The 20,795-nt window shown below is 38.8% G+C and overlaps 2 protein-coding genes across 4 annotated transcripts; both read left to right on the top strand.

Moving 5' to 3' along the window:
- The first annotated feature begins 120 nt into the window (after positions 1-120).
- LOC113677487 (serine palmitoyltransferase 2) lies at positions 121-9,729 on the top strand. Its single transcript, XM_027194305.2, has 11 exons — positions 121-420; positions 2,809-2,963; positions 3,398-3,543; positions 4,193-4,411; positions 4,535-4,640; positions 5,323-5,542; positions 5,892-6,018; positions 6,436-6,472; positions 7,049-7,147; positions 7,797-7,926; positions 8,519-9,729. The coding sequence occupies exons 1-11, from the start codon at positions 148-150 to the stop codon at positions 8,588-8,590; spliced, it is 1,584 nt and encodes a 527-aa protein (XP_027050106.2). The 5' UTR covers positions 121-147; the 3' UTR covers positions 8,591-9,729.
- Positions 9,730-10,814: 1,085 nt separating this feature from the next.
- On the top strand, positions 10,815-20,486 carry LOC113677503 (serine palmitoyltransferase 2). 3 transcript variants are annotated; one of them, XM_089211133.1, is made up of 12 exons: positions 10,815-11,118; positions 11,322-11,612; positions 13,168-13,322; positions 13,855-14,000; positions 14,447-14,665; positions 15,318-15,423; positions 16,247-16,466; positions 16,831-16,957; positions 17,700-17,736; positions 18,193-18,291; positions 19,006-19,135; positions 19,478-20,486. In XM_089211133.1, the coding sequence occupies exons 2-12, from the start codon at positions 11,355-11,357 to the stop codon at positions 19,553-19,555; spliced, it is 1,575 nt and encodes a 524-aa protein (XP_089067259.1). In that variant the 5' UTR covers positions 10,815-11,118; positions 11,322-11,354; the 3' UTR covers positions 19,556-20,486. The 3 variants fall into 3 exon arrangements, with proteins under 3 accessions (XP_089067259.1, XP_089067258.1, XP_089067257.1); XM_089211132.1 differs by having other exon boundaries at positions 11,110-11,235; XM_089211131.1 differs by lacking the exon at positions 10,815-11,118 and having other exon boundaries at positions 11,256-11,612.
- The last annotated feature ends 309 nt before the right edge of the window (positions 20,487-20,795 follow it).

The following is a 20,795-nucleotide window of genomic DNA, read 5'->3' as shown; positions in this document are numbered from 1 at the left end:
AGCTCTATCTGCATGAAAATAAAATTAGTAAGTGTCTTGGAAATCACGATAACTTCAAAGTCGTTCAAAGGTCGTGTGTTACTCTGTCTTGTGATCCAGGGAGGTCTGGGCACTACGGCCGAAGTGACACAACACAACTGACTCAAAATGGTCGCCGGAGCGTATGCAACGAACCCCAGAAGGCAGAAAACGTACAAAAATGGCTACTCTGCCAAAGCTAATGGATTTGCAGCTCACGAGCAAGCGAAACTTAAAGAGTTTAAAGAGTCTTTTACCGAGGATTTCGAGGATACACCGTTTCAAGTCGCTGTTTTAACGTATCTATCTTACTTCTTTTTGATTCTGTTCGGCTACTTACGTGACTTCATGCGAAAATACGGTTTGGAAAAGTCGAAAGCACCGAAAGAGAGCGGAAATGAGGTGAGAATGTGATCTAAAAGTGCTTTTACTTACAAAGAAATATTCATAGCTTCCTGAAATCATTACGGATTTCAAGATCAGGCACAGTTCTCTGATGTCAGCTGTTGCTGTACAATCACGAATCGCTACACCACAATTTGAGGGCGTCGACCGAAATTATTTTTAGTCAAAAACTTCCTTTCATCAAGCTTCGATTCTGTAACTATACTTCCCATAAAGAAAATTCGTCGAGGGAGGAATTATTTTTTCTTGGAATGTGAATTTAATGCCCGAGTTATTCACAAAATATTCGTTCTCGTTCTTCGATCGATGCAGCGCGCTTCGTTTCGCAATGTTTTGACGGTGAGACGCATGGGCAAATGGACTGATGTTGTCATTGAACAAGAATGTAGAGGCCTGTGGTCATTCATAAATTTAAAATAACGCAATGTGACAACATCTAGATGTTACATATTTCCCTGGCAGTATAATGTATCCGCTTAAAACCCGTACAATTATGATGTAAATGCATGCCATTGCATAACTCAACACCTTGGAAAGATCACCATACCAAGATAAAATGTGTCACTAAGGAAAGTTAGCTCTCCTTTTTTTTCGATGAAAACAGTTACGTTAACCCCTAATCCACCAAGAGGTCTTTGAAAAATTTCCTCTTTAGTTGTCTTGTGTTCATTCCTTGTCTTCTCGTTTTCATCCTCTGTTTGTTGGATATAAATTTGCTGTTAGGAAATTTCTAGAGGTCACATGCTAATCACCTCAATAAGCCAAAGAGCTAAGGTTTGAAAATAAGGTCGGATTTTCGTGAGGCCACATTTATCTATAATTTTAGGCTAAAACCTGATGTTTACAAATTGATAAAGAGGGTAATTTTGTAAAGAAACTACATGTACATGGGGTGGGGTGTAATTAGATAATTTGGTTTTGTCAGCTGACTTAATAATATGAATTGGCCTTGTCAAAATTTCTAAAGCTGATGTTTTGTGTGTTAGTCTTTTGTCAGAGTAAATTAGGTATTTCACGCAAGGCATTTTACACTGAGGTTTTTAATGTTAGCTTTTCATCAGAGGAATTAAGAGCTTATTTCAATCCAATGCTGATAAAACAAAATCATAGTAATCACAATTGCAAGTCTTAGCAAAGGGAGCAAGGGTCCAATGAGAATTCAGAGTGAAAGCAAGCTAACTTCTAATAGCACGGGAAACTGTGACCAACCAAGTCGTGGTTGGTTTTTTGTTTGGATCTGATTGATGTCAGTTTTCTGAACCAATCAAGTGGTGAAATAAAGCAGAACCAAAGAAATCTTGGAATGCATACAACACTCGATTTAAAATTGCTCTAAAAAGGAGTGTTTAAATCAGGTTATTTTTGACTCTTTTTATTGTTCTTGGTATCCTGATATTTTATGTTTTTTTTTTAGCATGCTTTCTTCATTAGTACCTTGTTCTACTGCACTTGCCCTTCCTTATACTCAGAACAATTTAACTCTTTAACTCCCAAGATCTCATTAGTAATAACTGTATATACAATTCCTATGATGTTAATTCAGAGATAATGTTATTCTATCAAACAGTAATCCCATAAATTTATTTTTTTTAAAATTGTTATTACTGGTTGTTATTGTATTGATTGTAACTAAAGGAGAAAATGCTCTTGGTTACTCCTGGGTGTTAGCCCTTTAACTCCCAGATCAAATTTGTAATTCTCCTTACTGTCAACCATACAATTCTTATAATGTTAGTTCAGAGAATTTAGTATTGGATCAACTAATTATCCCAAATTGATATTTTTCTTTATTCTCATCACTTACCTGGTTGATATTGTATCGATAATGTAAGGAGAAATTCTGTTTTGGTCACTCATGGGAGTTAAAGGGTTAAAGGATTTGCAGTCTTAATAACTTACTGTGAAAAGTTGAGTAGACCTCATTTTCTCCATACTACTTAACAAGACTTAAAGCAATGTTTAGTACAAAAGGAAAGGAAATAACAGTGTGCCATGGAAAAGTGGGGTGAAATGACAAGCAGTTGGCTGGCTAAACCTAAGTTGCTAAACTAAGCTTAAAAAGTAAATCCTTTTAGCACATGTATCAAGCATGACCTTGATTTTCTTGATAACTAACACTTACAATACTGTGTAAAATACAATTTGGCCTAAGTGCATCAGATATTTGTTTGTTAATGAATAATATTATATTCTCATTGTTTGACCCTTAAATATTCAATATTATACAGTTCATGTAACTCCTATGCCTGCATGACTTTTTCAATTGATTTGTCCACCTGTCAGTGTGTCTTCATCACATTTTTACATGTAGAAGTTCACAGTTTTTGTTTCAGAAACTATAGGTTACTTGAGTCTCTTCCCTTGTTTTGTTTTGTTTTTTTTCAGGGTTTTGTCCCTCTTTATGCGGATTTTGAAAGTTTCTACACAAGGAATCTTTATACTCGAATAAGAGACTGCTGGAACAGACCAATCTGCAGTGTTCCTGGTGCAGATATTGAAATTCTTGACAGAGTCACTGATAATTATGGGTGGTCTTTCAGGTATGATGTACATACCTAAGTTTTTAAAAATTGTTTTAAAGCGTTTTTTGCAAGGGACCTTCAAGGTCATAACTGCTCAAATTGTTGGTAATAATTATTGAAATACTTGCAGATACCTGAGAAGACAGTGTGCCTAAGTTAACATGCCCATAAAAAGCAAAAAAATCAAAATTAAATTAATTTTTATGTATGTAAAGAACTGGACAAAATCTCCAGTTATCCAAGGAGTTGGGCAGAGCAAAACTTATATTTGACTGGACATTGACTGTTGACTAGCCATTATTCTGAGCCTTAATCTTGCATTCTCAAGTTAGCAGAGTCAATTTAGAACATTACGGTTGGAATCTAAGTTACAGAACTACTGTAAGGCAGCTTTAATGATTACTGCTTTTATTAATTACATACCTGGTGTATTTTTTCATTTCTTTTCTCAGAAAAACTGGAGAGACCACTAAAGCACTTAATCTTGGTTCTTATAACTACCTTGGCTTTGCGGAAAATGTGGGTCCATGTGCCGAGGCTGCTGAGAAAACAGTCCTTAAATATGGTTTGGGAGGCTGTAGTCCAAGACATGAATATGGTGAGTTGAACAAGGTTTCTGTAGCAGAAAATGATCAGTAGTAGAGCAAATGCCAACTCCTGTGGGGTGGGACTAGGACTTTGCATTACATGTAGTACAGCATGGGTGCCACAGGCTAGCAACTTTTGTCTTTGGGGAACTGGTAAAACTTTACTTCTACAGAAGCTTTTTGAGTAGGGTATCTAGACGTTTTGTATCAGAGTCCTCAGTAATTTATCCAAGAGTGCAAAGTTTGTAATTGAGCCCATACAGTCAGCACTTATCTTGGTTTCTGCAGTATGAAGTGCTTAGGAGAATTATTTCTCCTCCCTGGATGGGGATGCTAGTCTGCCTTAAGGTTACCCCTAAGCACTTCATCAAACTTCCCAAACACTTTGCCAGTACTCATTTATACTCCTGGGTGGAGAGAGGAATTGCGAAAGGAAAGAGTTTTGCCTACAAACACAATAATGACCCCAGTCAGGTCTTGAACTCAGAGCTCTTGACCCAAAGTCCAGCACATCAGCCGTTGGGTCATTGCTTCCCCCAGATTGCTTTTCCAAGAGTGCAACTGTGGTAATGCTGGTCCAGAGCAAGGTTGCCCATGAGGCAGTGTTTCCTCAGCTTTCCCTCACAAGTAATTGTTCAGAGGATTTTGTTTCCTCTCCAGGAACTCTTCACATTCATGATGAACTGGAAGCTCTTGTGGCACGGTTTCTTAACAAGCCTGCAGCAATAGCTTTTGGAATGGGTTTTGCTACAAACTCCACCAACATACCCACTCTGGTGGGGAAGGGTGATTTGATTGTCAGTGATGAGTTGAATCACTCCTCCCTTGTTCTGGGAGCCAGATTGTCTGGGGCTAAAATAAAAGTCTTCAAACATAATGGTAAGAATTGATGATTAATTTGATTAAAGAAATCTGATGAAATCAGGCCATTTTACAAGGAATTCATCATACTGTTAATCCAATGATTGGGTATTGTAGTGAGAAATTTTATTTGAATTTTAGACATGAAAAGCCTGGAGAATATTCTTCGCGAATCTGTTGTTCAGGGACAGCCACGCACTCACAGACCTTGGGGAAAAATTCTCATCATTGTTGAAGGAATTTACAGGTATGTATTAACTGAGGTAAAATGCAAGTTGGACCAATGCAGACTCAAGGCAATGCCAGCTGATGTTGTCATGTTAAAATTTAACATTGGTTGAATGACCTGGCAGCGTCTGTTGGGGTTTTACATCTCCACTGTATTGACTGAACACTTTTAACCTGAAGAGTGACTAAAATCTAAGTTCTCCTTACAACATCACCCCCAAATCAAACATCAAGGTCATGAGAATAACGAAAATGATCATCGACTTAAGAAGCTAGAAAATCTTTAGAGATCAGTATGGAGAATATGCTTGAGTTGATAACAGGATGTTATGTATACTTATAATGGTGTAAAGGGCTAAAAACACTGATTTGCTCATGAATACTGCAATTTTTTGTAAATATTGGTAGCTCACACCTTCCCATCATCTTAAAGATTACATTAGGACTTTTCTTTTTTTTACTCTGGTGCTTTGTCTTTGCATATTGTTATGAGAAAATCAATGCTTTTTGATTTTTGATTAAAGCATGCATGTATTGTGATTGAACCAATAATACTGTATATGGGATGGTACCATAATCTCTAACTCTAGGCCCAGAAATATTGCTTGCAAAAATACAGTGGGACTGTAAATATCTGAATTTTTCCATGATTCATTTCTTACTTCATACTTACTTTCTAATGAATTTTTTTTTATCTCCAGTATGGAAGGTTCAATTGTGAGATTACCTGAGGTAGTAGCTCTTAAAAAGAAGTACAAAGCTTACCTTTTCCTTGACGAGGCTCACAGTATTGGTGCTATGGGCCCCAATGGAAGAGGTGTAACAGACTACTTTGGGGTGGACCCTGCTGATGTTGATATCATGATGGGAACATTTACAAAAAGTTTTGGTGCAGCTGGGGGATACATTGCTGCAACTGAGGTTAGCATTGAAAAGTCTTGTTCTCTAACTGAAGGGGGTGCTTGGGAAAAACCCCAATTGATCTAATGATTGACTACTAGATTCTCCTGTTAATTTGTCAGTTAATTCCTTGTGAAACAGAAGGAGAAGTAGGTGTTGCATCAAAAGGAACTCAGGGCTTTTTTATTTGCAGTCCTTCAATTGTGTATATCCATGAATCGATTTCCTGTGATTCATACTGAGAGATTAATTAATGTGAGACATCAGATCACAAACATTCTTGTTAACAAATGATAGTTAAAGTTTGGTTCTGATCTCTTTATCTCTCTTGTTGTGCCACTCAGATGGTTAACTTAGTTTTATTTCGCAGGAAATAATAAACCATATCAGGGGAAGTTCCCACAGTGCTGCATATGCTTCTTCCATGTCACCCCCTGTTGTGATGCAGATTATTGCTTCCATGAAGATGATTATGGGTGAAGATGGCACTGACAAAGGTTTGTTTATCTTAACACTTTGACCCTTCAGAATGACAAGCATTCACTAATCTCTCTGTACAATAACACGCCTGAATCACATATTAAGGTCATGAGAATGAAGGAAATGATCACCAACTAATGATACTCTTGATTGTTAAACAAATTCTCCTTGTCAGCACTTTAGAAAATGTATAGAGAATAGTAAGGAGAATGTACATACTGATGCTTGAGTGTAAAGGGTTATTACATAGTGTACTTACAATACAGTGATCATGTGATCTACTTGGGTGAGGTGCTTAGCATGAAGTGTTAACCAAAGCACACATATATGAGGATTTGACCACCAGTCAGTTCCATTGTTACTTCCAGATGAACTACATGTACCAACTGAGTGACAAACTTTTTTTCCTCTTCTTGTCAATTTTTAATTTGCAGGAAAGAAAAGACTCATTCAATTGGCTGAAAATTGCAAGTAAGAGAAAAATTCTGATATCTTTGGTTAGATTGTAGAGGTTTGTGGATTAATGTACACAGAATTTAATAGATAGGAAAGTTAAAAGTTTTTAGCGATGAAAGCCAGGGGCGCCTGACATAACAGATTCGTGTTGCTCAACTATATTCTGATTTGGACAAGGTAATAGTGTTAGCATCATTAACAGTTTGCATATACATGAAGTTTAGTGTAACTACATTATAGCCAATTCTTTAAAAATGATTAACCATCAAGAATAGAAAAAACAAAAGGCGTACCCCATACATACTAATGATGCGGATGTATCAAGCTTATGCACGCACGTGCGATATTTTGACGCGCTCATTTCTTTTTTATTCGCACTTGCATGCGACGTTTGGTGCGTATTATGTGCGTTTTTTTGGTTAACGTATTTCTTAGCGGTATTGTACTCACACCATCTTTCCTCCTTTAGCTAAGCAAAGTTTGTAGATTAAAAAAATCGTGTTTATCATTAATTGGAGTCAGTCTTTTGACGCGTTAACTTCCAAGATCTGATTCATATATCTCCCTTAACATGTAACCATTACTGTTCAGGTACTTCCGACAGAGACTCAAGCAGATGGGATTTATTGTGTACGGTCATGATGCCTCCCCAGTCGTCCCTCTTCTTCTCTACATGCCTGCAAAAATCGCGTAAGTGAGACGCCGATTACACTATCAGTACGATATCTAGCAGACAAGTGATGAGAATAAAGAAAAATATCAATTTGGGGATTATTGGTCGATACAATTCCAAATTCTCCAAACTAACATCATATGAATTGTATAGTAGATAGTAAGGAGAATTTTTAATGAGATCTTGGGAATGAAAGGGTTACTAAATGGATTCCGTGTTCGGTTATATATGACAGACTTGCAACCCGACACTTAGCGTGAAGAGCAGGTGTGAGACTGCTGAATATTTTCTCGGTGAAAATTACAGCTGGCTTCTTTGATTTAATTTAGGGTAGCGGAAGAAAGGGGGCGAGCGACGGTTCAAGGGAAGGAGGTTGGGGGGGGGGGGGGTGGAGTAACTCTAAATCAAACATGGGTGGCCGGATAAACGATCGCGACCTCGTAGCACCCACGCTCTAATAAGACGCTTGCATTGCAGGCTACCCAAAACTTTGTTTTCTAGGTGTGGTTAACCTGTGGTTTCGCTCTGTCGTGTGCTATATTGCGCCATGTCGAGGCTATGTGAGAGAGGAATACTGATAGTTTCCTATGCATACTTATCCAAAAAAAATGTATTTCTTTGTTTTTCTGTTTGTGCGTGTTGAAGCTAATGCTTTTTTTCTTTTAGTGCATTTGGCCGTGAAATGCTGAAAAGGAACGTTGCTGTGGTTGTGGTTGGTTTTCCTGCCACCCCTCTCATCGAATCTCGCACCAGATTCTGCCTGTCTGCCGCGCATACCCGTGAAATGCTGGACAAGGTGGGTGAGAGCTACTGTTGGTATGGCATCGAATCTTCTAACAGAGGCACACTTTTCCTTGGGAACCCCTTGTGATAAAAACAGCGTGACAAAGAAAAAACAACAACAAACAAACAATAAGTACTCAGTAGTCAACACCCACTGGGTTCTGCAATTTTAGAGAAGGAAATAAAACTAAAGAACCCAGAAAAAATAAATTGGGATAAATCTTCTTGGAATTAGGAAGATAGTCATCAATAATCTCGACTTCGTTCTGACGCAAAATGTATAAAAAGAAATGAGCCTCTCTGGATATAGAAGTTGAATTTATTGGTTGAGGCTTTGGATAGTGCAGTTGACTTTGGGGCGTCGAAAGGAACTCTGAGAGTCCCGTGCGGCGCGCTTAAGTCAATTTTTTTTTTTTCGGCGTTGACTCGCGTGATGAAACTCGCCCGAAAAGGATGCACCTCTTGTAGTCTACGTATTCCTCGATTCAAATTGGATTCGTGAGTTGTTTTGGTTTACATGGATGTAAAAAAATCCTCTATGCCACTTATCAGTGTTTTCACGTGTAGTGTTAATTTTTTCCTTTTTGTAATATTTTTTTAATCAGGCTTTGGAAGCCATCGATGAAGTAGGTGACATTCTTCAACTCAAATACTCGAAACAGACACAGAAGAAATAACTGGAGCTACAGAGGTCACATAGAAACAAAACACTGTAACATAGACATGAAATAGCTGGTATTATTATGGTTTCTTTAAAATAATAATAATATTTGAATGTTACCCACACTGCAATGGCCGCAAAAGAGTATGCTCTTTTTTTACTTGTGAGGCAAAGGTTTAGTTGCTGTGGTCGAACTTCTCTAGGAATTTTTAAATTAAATGCAAACCACACAAAAATTTTCTTCAAAGTGCGAGAGACTGGGAACTAGGTGTCAGCGCAGTAAACTTTGAGGTCCTGTCAGATCAGGCTTTGATTGGCGAAAAGTTCTGCCCAACTATCCTTGAGGTACTTGCTGGGTATCTTAGCAAAGCGCTTGGCTTATATTTATTGAAGGACTTTATGTGCTAATTTTTTCTTCCTTTTCCCCATAAGTCTTACAAATAAGTTCTTGCGAGAGGTTTCTGTTTTCTTTGCCTAGCCTCTTCTGCATCGTTTCCGTTTCCGAACATTTTGCAGTTCATTAAGAGAAATAAACCAATTTTTGATATCTGTTTCCTACACACTAAAACAATTATGCAACTCGACTTTGGTGCATAGTTGTTAAAAATGGCCCAGTTATTTACAAAAAATATTGATATCAGTTAAGGGAAGACTCAGCATATGGATATTGATTTTTTTTTAGACAATTTATACTTTTGGTCTACTATTATTATAAAAAAATGAAGTGCTCTTTCAGAGCGTTCCCTGCAATGTACAAACAATAGCGATATTAGTTTAAGGATGCCTCAGAACGCAGATATTATTTCTACTTTTGGTGTAGATATATTTAATCCTATCATAAGATCTTGGTTTTATATTTGCTTTTCTTAAATGGGGAAGGGGTGTGATAAAAACCATGTAATAGATAAATATGGACAGTACCGTTTGAAAGCTGAATGCTTAAAGTTTTGATTAATGACAATCGAATTGGAAAAGATGTAGTTGTGTTAAAATATAAGCTCTTTTAAAGCCATCACTAACAGTAATTGAAGACGGAGCTTTGTAATTGAACAATTTTGTTAGTAGGGTTGATAAACACAAGAATGAAGTGATGCTAGCAATGATGTAGAGATGTCTTAAACAATTGCCTCTGCAATAAAAGCATTTTGAAGATGAGAGTGCTTATTTCACTTTGTCCTGTGTAGCAGAATAATGATTGCGATAGAGTTCAGTCCTGCTTAGAGAAGTGGCGTATCATACAGCAGCCGGCTTTATCGTAACTTATTTAACCAATACCTAGTGGGGCCTTGTCGTGCTTTAGTCCGAGACTGAATCCGCGACAAGCTCTTACGGCTGTGACTCTCTCAGCAAGTGGGAATGCATGTATTTTACGGCAATCGTCACCTGCAAATGATCTCACAAAACCCCGCGGGTAATGTGGCACGAAAAAAATGCAGGGACATGATGTCTGATTTTTAAAGCTTCCACGAGTCACAATCAATTCGAGATAAATTGGGTCTGTGCGTATCAATGAGTTTTTTGGTAAAAGTTAAAATTCTCGTGTGATATTCATATTTCAGCTTTAAAAGCTAGAAGCAGTCTTTAAGGATAATTTTGATAAAGACGGTGAAATTGACCTCATGTTCATCTTAGCTCGCGTGATGGGTAAACCGCGTGACCAGATAATCGCGGGACTCGAAATATTAGGCAGAATGAGATGAGGTAACGCTAGTAAGGGGATTAACATAAATTGGAATAGTCATTTACTAAATTACTGCGAAAGTTTCATTGAAAGCCCAAGGAAGAGCAAGAACTGAGTTTTCGCTCATTGCTGCCAGTTACTTATTTCATAAATTACACAAAACAGAACAGTGTAAGTTCCTTTGGTAAAATCCCATAATCCAGTGTTTGACTGCGGCAAAATATATCTTGTCAAGTCATGACTTATTAATATCATAACACAGAATGAATAGTTGAGAAAGCCTCCGGCCTTGCAGGTGCATGTTAATTTATGGGAAAGCGTACTTAATCGCTCAACAATATGAAGCAATCATTATTCGCTTTTTTTAATTTTTTTAAATTTTTTTAAAATTTTTTTTATCTTCAAGATATTGAGCAATGATTCAATTTTTTTACGAGAAAAGGTACTTTCAATTATCGAGCACAAAACGACAACATTACACATCGGACAAAGGAAATGACTAAATTACGACTTCTCCTGCTAAGCTTAAAGAAAAGCTGGGTTGATAAAAACACTGCTTAACATGACAATTGTCCGACTCCACCAAACTCGGCTTCTACGCTTAAAATATTGTTTGTTCATACAACAATAACACCATAACAACGGTAGAAGTAAGCCGTAGGCTAGCTTGCAAGCACTGAGGCCTTCACTATCAGCGCTTCAGCCTGCGAGTGTTTTTTTTGCCCGGCACCGGAGGATAGGCCTTCCACGGGGTCTAACACAGTGCCAAGACTCCCCAGCAAAACGTTGCCCCTCTTCTCAGATCTCAGCTTCGGCGGAGAATCGCGCGTCCTGCAGTGCTGAGAAAAAAAACATTAGGACAGGTGCGACCTGTTTTATTTATTATGATTGCTCAGTTGTTGATGATAGGTTTAGATCAAACATGCTGGCAAGTATAAACAAACCAAGTCTCGTCAGAACCTTTCATGTAGGATTGACAAGCAAGATACAATCAAGTCTGTCGTATTCTTGAAGGCGCTTTCATCTCATGTGATTGACTTTTATATTATACTGTTACGTCACGCAGAAGCTTGCAGCCTTGCATGGTTAAAAATTTAAAATGGTGGCCGGTACTTATGCAACGCGGCGAGTACAACATTCCATGAAAAATGGCTTTCCAAAGGGATCCAACGGCTTTGCAAGCCACCGGAGAGAGTTAAACACAGAGCTGGAGGAGGATCTCGAGGAGACACCACTGTTTATCGCTGTTATGACATACTTGTCGTATTTCTTCTTGATAATCTTCGGTTACATGCGTGACTTCATGCGCAAGTACGGATTAGAGAAGTCCAAGTCTGTTAAGGAAACAGGAAATCAGGTAAGGATATCACTTTAATTAAAGAATCTTGTCTGTGCTTAGATGAAAGAGAAAGTAATTTTACTTTAGGCTATGCAATCTCTAAACCTTGAATTATAAATTAGGCAATGTAATTCTACCAGCGCTTAACCCTTACGTATAAAGAAACATTTGTGACTCGCTATGGCAAGTACAGCATTGAACCCTGTTTTAGTCGCAATGAAAAAAAAAAGGGTAATATTTGAAATTAATTACTACAGTCACAGATGAATTACGACTCGAAGAAACCGACAGAACACGACATTGATTTATTAGTCAAGAGCGTGAAGTTGTAAATAATCCGATTGAAAGCAATTTGTGGCAAGACCTTGCCAGAGTACTTTTTGTCAGTGATTAAAGGAAAGCTATAAGCAAAATTACTTCAACTCTTGTGCCGAAAGCTGAAGAAAATTTTGATATGTCTATACAAAATTAAGGAGGTGTGTTTCATGACCTATGGACTTTTAGCCTAACGCATGCTCAATGGGTGTAATACTCGGTGGCGTGACCAAGCGTGATCTTGGGGCACGTGCAATGAGCAGAACGTTTGCATAGCGGATGAAGAAAATGTAAACGCTTTACGACCTTCTTTCAAACGAATTGGATAAACTCAGGCTGTAATCGTCTCTATTAAGTACTAAACGGTGTTTTTTTGTAACCTTCTAATGTTTTGATGTGTGTCGCAAACGGTTGTGCAAGCGTTGAAGCGTAAAGGATATCTGTTTCTTTGATATTTATTTATTTTTTATGAAACAACATTAACATACGTTAACCACGATGAGAAGCATTTGAAAGTTTCACTTTTGATTAAGTTCAGCTACGATCTTAACAAGTGTACTTATTTTTTTCTTAAGTTATTTTTTTGTCACAAATGCAGCAAAACCGCAAAGAAAAAAATAAGTCTGAAAAAGTCCATGTGTTGATATCGCTAATATTTTTTTTGCTCAGACGAGTAGAACAATGGTCGATAATGGGTAACTTTGAGTATGTAAACGTATTTTCCTCAGAAAAGTTAAGGACAGGAGAATATCAGATGTTGATATTCTCTAGTTAAGGATTAATATCACGCGTGTTTTCAGAAGTTCCAGAGGTTGCTGCAACTTCTGAAAACACAAGTGATAACAATCCATAATTTTACGAGGAAAAATGCGTTTACTTGTTTATAATGTAAAGGACAAAATTTCTGTTCCCTGTTGAGCAATTCTGTAGGAGCCATTTCAATTTTCAGGTAACCTCAATAAATTGTGTTAATTGACGCACGAATCAGTAGTATTAAATTTTATTTTTGTACAACAACGCCAAAGCAATGAAACCAACCCTGCTGAAAAACAATTTGCTATCAATGGCATTGTAATACTTACATTACATGACCGTTACTCATTGGTCGCCAATTCAGCAAGTTTGCAAATTGAATGACCAAAAGTTTCATCTACCCGCCATGGTGATCAAAAAGACTGTAGATGGAAGTGCTGTCAAAAAGAGGCTTCTTTGTTTATCATGAGTTGATTAACCTGTCTATGGTTTTCACTGATTGCAGGGTTTTGTGCCACTTTATTCCGACTTTGAGAGTTTCTATACACGAAATCTTTACACTCGTGTGAGGGACTGTTTTAACAGACCCATTTGTAGTGTTCCTGGCGGAGAGGTCGCGCTCGTGGATAGAGAGTCTGAGGACTGGAACTGGACTTTCAGGTAGCTTTAAAGTAATTCCCCCAGAACTTTGTCAAAGTTTGACCGATTAGACCCTACTCTCTCTCCCTTCCCCCCCCCCCCCATTTTTTTTGGAAAATGTTAGCCACGCTCCTGTGCAATCCATGTGAACCTTCTGTGATGATTTTACAAGGGATGCATTCAGCGGTCTCTTGTGTCATGTAATAATGCCCACGTGCCCTTCTGGCAACTCTATTTTACTCTGACAAACTACCCTTCCAGGGTCTTTTTTAACACCAACATAAAGGAAACTTAGAAAGTCTGGAAATGAATCAAAAAGTATATCATATACCAATGAAGCTCTTTTCAACCAGAACAATAACTCCCATCAATTCGCTTGCTCTAAGTAGTTTTTGCCAATTTTCACGACATTCCAGCGAAGGTTTGTTTTTATTTTTCAAATAACCTTTGTACACTTTGGTTTTTGCACAACATATCTACTATTTAATTGCTGTTTACGTGCACTTATATCTAAACTATTACTGATCAGGTTAAAATTAATTGTTTTGTTTAGATACCCAGGAACGACAACAAAGACTGTCAATCTTGCCTCTTATAATTATCTTGGGTTCGCGGAGAACTCTGGGCCGTGTGCAGATGCCGCTGAACAGGCTGTTCGTGAATATGGTATTGCGGGATGCAGCTCAAGACATGAATATGGTGAGTCAAAGTCTGGGAGATACTCATTCGTGCGCTGACGTTTGACTACTGTGCTACTCCTGGAAATGTTGGTGGTGCTGTGCGGCGTGATTTTTGAAGCCCTTTTATTATTTCAGATTTGAATGTAAGAGTTACATGTACCGGCTTTTTCAGAGAAAGGGCAACCAGGCTACTTCTTTAAAATGAGCTAAATAGCTTCCAGTAACAATGTAACTTCGTTTTGTATGGAAACATTCAACTAATACGCGAAAATCATTCGACATTCCTCAATAGATACAATAAAACCTGGAGCCTGAAAATAACGTCAAAGGCATTACATTTGGAATAAAGTCCGAGTCTATAAAGGGCGCATTCCCTCTCTACGTTTGAGATTTCATTTTTCCTACATTCGACGCTCCATTGATCTTTCAACTTCCAGTTCCTCACCGCATTTCTCCATTTTCCAGGGACCCTTGATATTCATAACGAGTTAGAAGCTCTTGTCGCCAAGTTTGTTGGTAAGCCTGCAGCTATGGTGTTTGGTATGGGATTCGCCACCAACTCTGCAAACATCCCCACCCTGGTGGGCAAGGGAGATCTGATTATTAGTGATGAGCTGAACCACACATCGCTCATCTTAGGAGCAAGACTGTCAGGAGCGAAGATTAAGGTCTTCAAACATAACGGTAAGATCAAGTTGGCACAAGAAGATTGAGGTCTGCCTGGCCAGAGTATGACTTGATTTCTTGTGGGCGGGGCGAGTAGGAGTATTGCCGCTCTCCTCTGAAACGAGGGCCAATCCATCACAGCTTACTCCACTTCGCCGGCGCCCCTATAATTCATATCTCGGGATAAAGAAGGGAACTATGATTGTGCATTCCAGAAACAACACAATGACTTGGCCAGGGATCAGACCTTAGCCTTCGAGGAGGACCCCCATCATGAACCCAGTGGTACCGGTCTTTCTTCTTAGGGTAAGCCGGCGGGAGGTGTGCGAGGGATGTGACACTAACGGAGGTAGACCTCGCGCACACGTCCCTGCGGCTGGCTTTGCTCAGAGCCTGAAACTAACTCGCAGGCAAGGATATAAAAAAAATGAAAAAATGAAAAAACGCTCGTGTTGCAGCGCTAATAGTGGGAGCGTGCCTGCAATGACTTCTTTACGTTTCACTCCTCACGCTTTACTCTTCACGTTTCACGGAAATGTATACTAAGGCTGAGAACTGCAGTGATTTTCATCCTTATCCCGAATTCCTTGACCCTTAGCTAGCGTTGTTTGAACTGTTTCTTAAAGGGGATAGAGATAATAAGACCCTCTCCTTTCTACCTTTATTGCAGATATGGCGAGTTTGGAGAAAATCTTGCATGAGTCGGTTTCTCAGGGACAGCCAATAACTCACCGTGCGTGGAAAAAGATTCTAATCATTGTTGAAGGGGTTTATAGGTAACTCAAGTCATCCTTTTAGGACAAGACCTTTTATATAAAACAGTGTTTACAGATATTACCTCAGGGCCGGGTTGTTCAAGAGGGGGTATACTTTGATTTAGGATTAAAAATTAACTTTGGCTTCAATTTCACATGTAGAAGAGCGCGTATACGATCTAAGTTTTTGTTGGGTTTTATCTCAAATGACTCGAAACCAACCGGAAAAATTATAAAAATTTTTTGCAAAGCTTTTAAATTGATTCAAAAAATTACACAAACCCCGGGTTAGATAAATCGTAAAGGGGTAAGTTTCTAAAGAAACTGTGGTGCTGCGTCGGTGGGAGAGTATAGCAGGTAATTTAGCGTTAACAACTGGGTTGAAAACGTAAATTAGCCACCGTAAAGGGTAAAAAAAGCTGACGTTTCGAGCGTTAGCCCTTCGTCAGAGCGATCGCTCTGACGAAGGGCTAACGCTCGAAACGTCAGCTTTTTTTACCCTTTACGGTGGCTAATTTACGTTTTCAACCCAGTTGTTAACACTAAATTACCTTAGATAAATCGTGTTTTTAGCAACCCCGCTCTGGACCTTAATTCACGAGTATTTTTGTACCTTCTATACGATAATCAAGAAGTTCTTCGAATTCAATAGGGTGGAATATTAACTGAATCGAACATGAAGGTCACAAAAATAAATCATCGGCTGAAAAAGCTCTTGATTGTTAAACGAATTCTCCTTGTCAGTAGCAAAGGGAATATATGAAGAACAGTACGGAGAATATGGATACTGATGTAAAGAGTTAGGCTTAATGTTACACGAGTTGGTAAAAAATTTTTTTTTCAGTATGGAGGGCTCCCTCGCGAAGCTCCCAGGGATTGTTGCCCTTAAAAAGAAGTACAAAGCTTACTTATACCTAGACGAGGCTCACAGTATTGGTGCCATGGGCCCAAATGGAAGAGGTGTTACTGAATACTTCGGGGTGGACCCTGCTGATGTTGATATCATGATGGGAACATTTACAAAGAGTTTTGGTGCAGCCGGGGGATACATTGCTGCGTCACAGGTAAGAACCACTTGTTGCTTATTTTGGCACCAACACTGACGTTCAAAAAAGTGGTACATATCAATAATTTATGGGAATATTGAGGTTTATTTTATAGCCAACTGTAATGAATCAGTGTACGGCTATGTATCTTTGAGTCATTGTTAGTATCTGAGGAAATGCGCACCTTACCCCACCCTGTCCCAACAAAATTCGACCGATAACAAGTTATGGTTACAGTTGGATCAGGGGAGGGTAGGTGTGTAGTTTCTCAGATACTGACATTGATCTGCACCTTTCATTTGAATGATCTCGCATTAAGGTAAGTAAGCGATTCGAAAGCTTCGAGTGATAACCCAAAAGAATTATTTATTATTTCTTCCAGGAAATAATAGATCATATTAAAGGAAGTTCCCATAGTGCAGCGTACGCCTCTTTCATGTCGCCTCCAGTAGTCATGCAAATAATATCTTCAATGAAAATAATCATGGGCGAGGATGGAACAAGTAAAGGTTAGTAATAAAATGTAAAATATCTGGTGCATCTCTTAAACTCAGTGATCAAACTTCTGTTCATGTGCGAACGTTGTTACGACTAGGTGGCCTACTTTCAGACAGTCAGAACCAAGTGGTCTCACAGGAGCTATAGCCAACCAATCGGTTGTTTCTTATGTTTTCCTTTGAAATTTTCCGCTGGAAATTGGTGCGCGGCCGGTCAGAATGGATCCCCTCGGACATGCCCGACGTTTGTTTGTTCTCCGCTAAGCCTTAAATTCTATTGGTCGATGGCCAAGAAGTAAAAGCTAATACAACCTCGTTTTAGGGATGCTTCTCCTCTAGGAGCACACAGTTCATTTACTTCAGTTTCCTGTGGACAAAATGCTGTCTCTTAGGAGAGGCGTGTATCTATTTGCGAATCCACGAATCGAGGGCGAGAGCTTTAATAGCTGAAACCGATTTTACAACTTGCGTAGAATATTGTTTTCTTCCCTTTGCTCTAGATTGTTTGTCCTAAGAGCCATGCAATCTTGTTTCTTCATTTGTCTCTGTGCCAAAACATCTCGAAAAGAGTGTAACGCCACTTTCTTTTCTTTTTTCGAAAAGCATCAATTTCCCTATTCCTATGTCTGTGCTAGAGTTTTCTTGATTATTTTATCTGCATTTGAATAAAAACTTCTGTTAGATTGTTTCTGTACATTGAAGTTTAGAGAGGGTTACTTCTCGTCTCAAGTTGACGGTTTTCCTATGTTCTCAGGAAAGCAGAGGCTTACCAGATTGGCACAGAATTGCAAGTATGTAGAATTATATGAAGACTTAAGCCAATTTTTTCCCTACAAAGGCTTGAGCCAATTATTTAGCTGAACCACAAATATTTTGTGAGGCAGGCCACAGCTGGGAGTCGATATTTCCTTGCCATCTCAGTTGGCGCTTACGAAAGATCTCAAGGATCTATCGCGTCTGGTTCCATATGCTAAAACAATGCCCCTTATTATTAGTGCTGCGGCACGAGCGTTTTGCCGTCCGCAGGAAGTTTGAGACCGGCCAGCGGTTTACGAGAGGGTCTGCTAGTAATTGATGGAGCACTTTTCAGATGGGGGCCTAATCACAGGATAAAATTTTCCCCATTTCTCTAAATCGTCCCTGCTTACATCCCCTAATGATGATTAAGAAACCATTGCGCAGCGAGAGTAGTCACCTCCAACATTATTTCATGACTTGACTTAATCTTTGTGCTGTTTACATGACAGGTACTTCCGACAAAAGCTGAAAAAGATGGGCTATATAGTATACGGCCATGATGCCTCAGCAGTAGTACCCATTCTTCTTTACATGCCGGCAAAAACGGTGTAAGTTTTCTTTTTCCTTTGATAAAGTGAATGAAAATAAACTTTAAGAGCTCCAGTTGCGTTGAACCTTACCTCTTAGTGGGCACACTTAGAAAATTTGCTTCTATGTTAGTAGGGAAGTTACGAGAAAAGTGACCAACTTTGTAACCAACGAGAACTAAAATGTGAAAATGTAAAAGCGCGGGGAAACGCGGGCGACCAAGTCGTGATTGGCTTTAGTTTTGCATCTGATTGGTCGAGAGAGTGGCGCGAGTTTTCTGAACCAATTACAGAGCAAAGGAAAGCAAAGCCAATGCAATCCCGGACTACTTGCGAGACTCGATTGAGGGAACACAGATAACGCAGTGGTGGGTTGCTCTCGCGCTGACCGCGAGTCGCCTGGGTCCAGCTCGCTATTGGTTTTCTTCGAGGGTTTTTCTCTGGACCCTTCTTTTTTTCTTCCATCACAAAACCCAAGTCTTATTCGAAATGGAAACAGTAGACGAACAACCATTCTGTGTATGCGTTACTGCTAAATTCTGTTAATTTATCCTGATTTCACTTGTCTCTCTTTAAATGAGCTTGTTTCATGCTCCTATCAAGAAAACAGATTGAAATGTATGAAAGAATGCGCTAAAACGTGTGTTTATTACCTCAATCACTGACCCAAGGATGGCGTTTTGTTAAGGTTTAGGACGATTATTCAAACTGTTCAATAATTTGACTTTGTTCCAGTGCCTTCTCGCGTGAAATGCTCAAAAGAGGTGTGGCTGTGGTCATTGTAGGGTTCCCTGCCACCTCACTGATTGAAGCGAGAGCAAGGATTTGTCTGTCTGCGTCACACACCAGGGAAATGCTTGATAAGGTAACGTGAGTCAATCCTTCCCGTAATAATCTTACGTCTTCTTCTTTACGAGACGAAATAAGGGTGAAACTGGGAGTATTTTAAGTTAAATTTCCCTTTTTTCCTCTTTCTTGTTGTTGTTGTTGTTGTTGTTGTTTTCCTTTTATTACCATTGGATTCGCTAGCATTTGCTGGTTCATGGCAAATTTCACGCGCGTTTTCTGGCGCACAAGTTTTTTCACACGAGCGTTTCTCTTGCACATGTATTCTCTTTTGTGTTTGCTATTTCTAGTGCGTCTTGCATCACAATTGTTTTCATTTGCGCGCGTTTCTGACCCAGGGTATTAATTTTTCTTTCTTCAGGCTTTGAATGCCATTGACGAGGTTGGGGATATACTTAGGGTCAAGTATTCAAGGCGAAAGAAAAACGCTAAATCGTGAGAACTGAAGGAAGCAACTCTTGGGCAGCGAAAGAATTATAATTTTTGCTTTCGGACAAATAAATGCTTTTAACTTCTAAATAGTTATGTAAAGTAGGAATAATAATTGTAGTCTTCATTTCAACAAATGCCTCTTGTTATGGGATCAGTCATTATTTTACGCCTGGGGAGGATCAGTTTGAAATGTTTTACTTAGGAATTAATGGGACATTGGATCTGATTATTAAGGAATTATTTTTGCCTTAGCTTTCAGCTAAGATTTAAGGGGATCATTCTCTCTAATTTATGAAGGGACCTAGTCCTCGATAGCTCCCAACGTAAATAAGACACAGTTTATGACGTCCTCAAAGGACGTAGCCTATACGGGCCCCATTTAGCACATACTCGTTATAGTTAAGTAACCAGAGTCTAGTCCCAGGGCCCCTTATTCGCCATCCTAAAATTTGAGGGTAGAAGCGCCCTGGAACGAGGTTGGTAAAAACCAATAGAACGATGATAAAGCCTGAGTATAGTTCTGTAGGTTGGTAGGAGAAAGTAATTTTAATTTACCCACATTTTCTAGAATTAAAAGCATCTCAAAATATACGTTGGATCCAGAATTGCAAGGAACTGTTTTTGTTATGACACAACATGGTTTGGTTTTCAAAGAATTGTTTGACGATGTAATTCAAAGGGGGAAAAACATTGAAATATCAACCATTTTAAATGGTTAAAGTTAGGTGTCGTATTTTTTCAAGCTCTATAGTTGGCATAAAACTCGCGAGACTGTTTAGTTTGAAATTAAGAAAAGGGAAGCTGATTGAGTCACGTTGACTAAAAATTTGTATAGCCTAGTTTAGCTCAGTTATACAAATTTTCGTTTACGGTTTTTTAACCATCAGAGTTTAAAGCTTGACAAATGAAAAAAATAAAGTCAGTGAATGAAAACTTAATTTGTGTCGAGAGTGAATCAGATGTGTGCTATGACGCAGTTAAGAAATATCTGAGATGCTACCAGCGCCTTTTCTCATGTTCTCCTAAACTACCATCTAAGTTTTTACTGACAAATTTATTCATGACCCATCACCAATTTCACCGGTATTATGTTTTTTTTTTTTTTTTTTTTTTCCCAGCCTGAGAAAAATATTACGTTTTCCCACTTGCAAAATTTTATTTCGCGCCTCGGTGGACTTTTGATGGAAGTCAGAAAGCTTTGCTAGTTACTGGGTTTTGACTAGATGATTAGCTTTAATAAACAACAA

Source organism: Pocillopora damicornis, chromosome 7 (genome assembly GCF_964200805.1).
Source record: "Pocillopora damicornis chromosome 7, jaPocDami1.2, whole genome shotgun sequence".
NCBI classification, from domain to species: domain Eukaryota; kingdom Metazoa; phylum Cnidaria; class Anthozoa; order Scleractinia; family Pocilloporidae; genus Pocillopora; species Pocillopora damicornis.
Note: the sequence above shows the minus strand (reverse complement) of the source record. Positions and strands in the feature narration are given on the sequence as shown.

Coding starts and splice junctions, on each gene's coding strand:
- LOC113677487 (XM_027194305.2), top strand. CDS start 148: ATGGTCGCCGGAGCGTATGCAACGAACCCCAGAAGGCAGAAAACGTAC. Junction 5,543..5,891: donor GATACATTGCTGCAACTGAG/GTTAGCATTGAA, acceptor TTTATTTCGCAG/GAAATAATAAACCATATCAG. Junction 7,927..8,518: donor CCCGTGAAATGCTGGACAAG/GTGGGTGAGAGC, acceptor TTTTTTAATCAG/GCTTTGGAAGCCATCGATGA.
- LOC113677503 (XM_089211133.1), top strand. CDS start 11,355: ATGGTGGCCGGTACTTATGCAACGCGGCGAGTACAACATTCCATGAAA. Junction 17,737..18,192: donor AGATTGGCACAGAATTGCAA/GTATGTAGAATT, acceptor TTTACATGACAG/GTACTTCCGACAAAAGCTGA. Junction 18,292..19,005: donor TACATGCCGGCAAAAACGGT/GTAAGTTTTCTT, acceptor ACTTTGTTCCAG/TGCCTTCTCGCGTGAAATGC.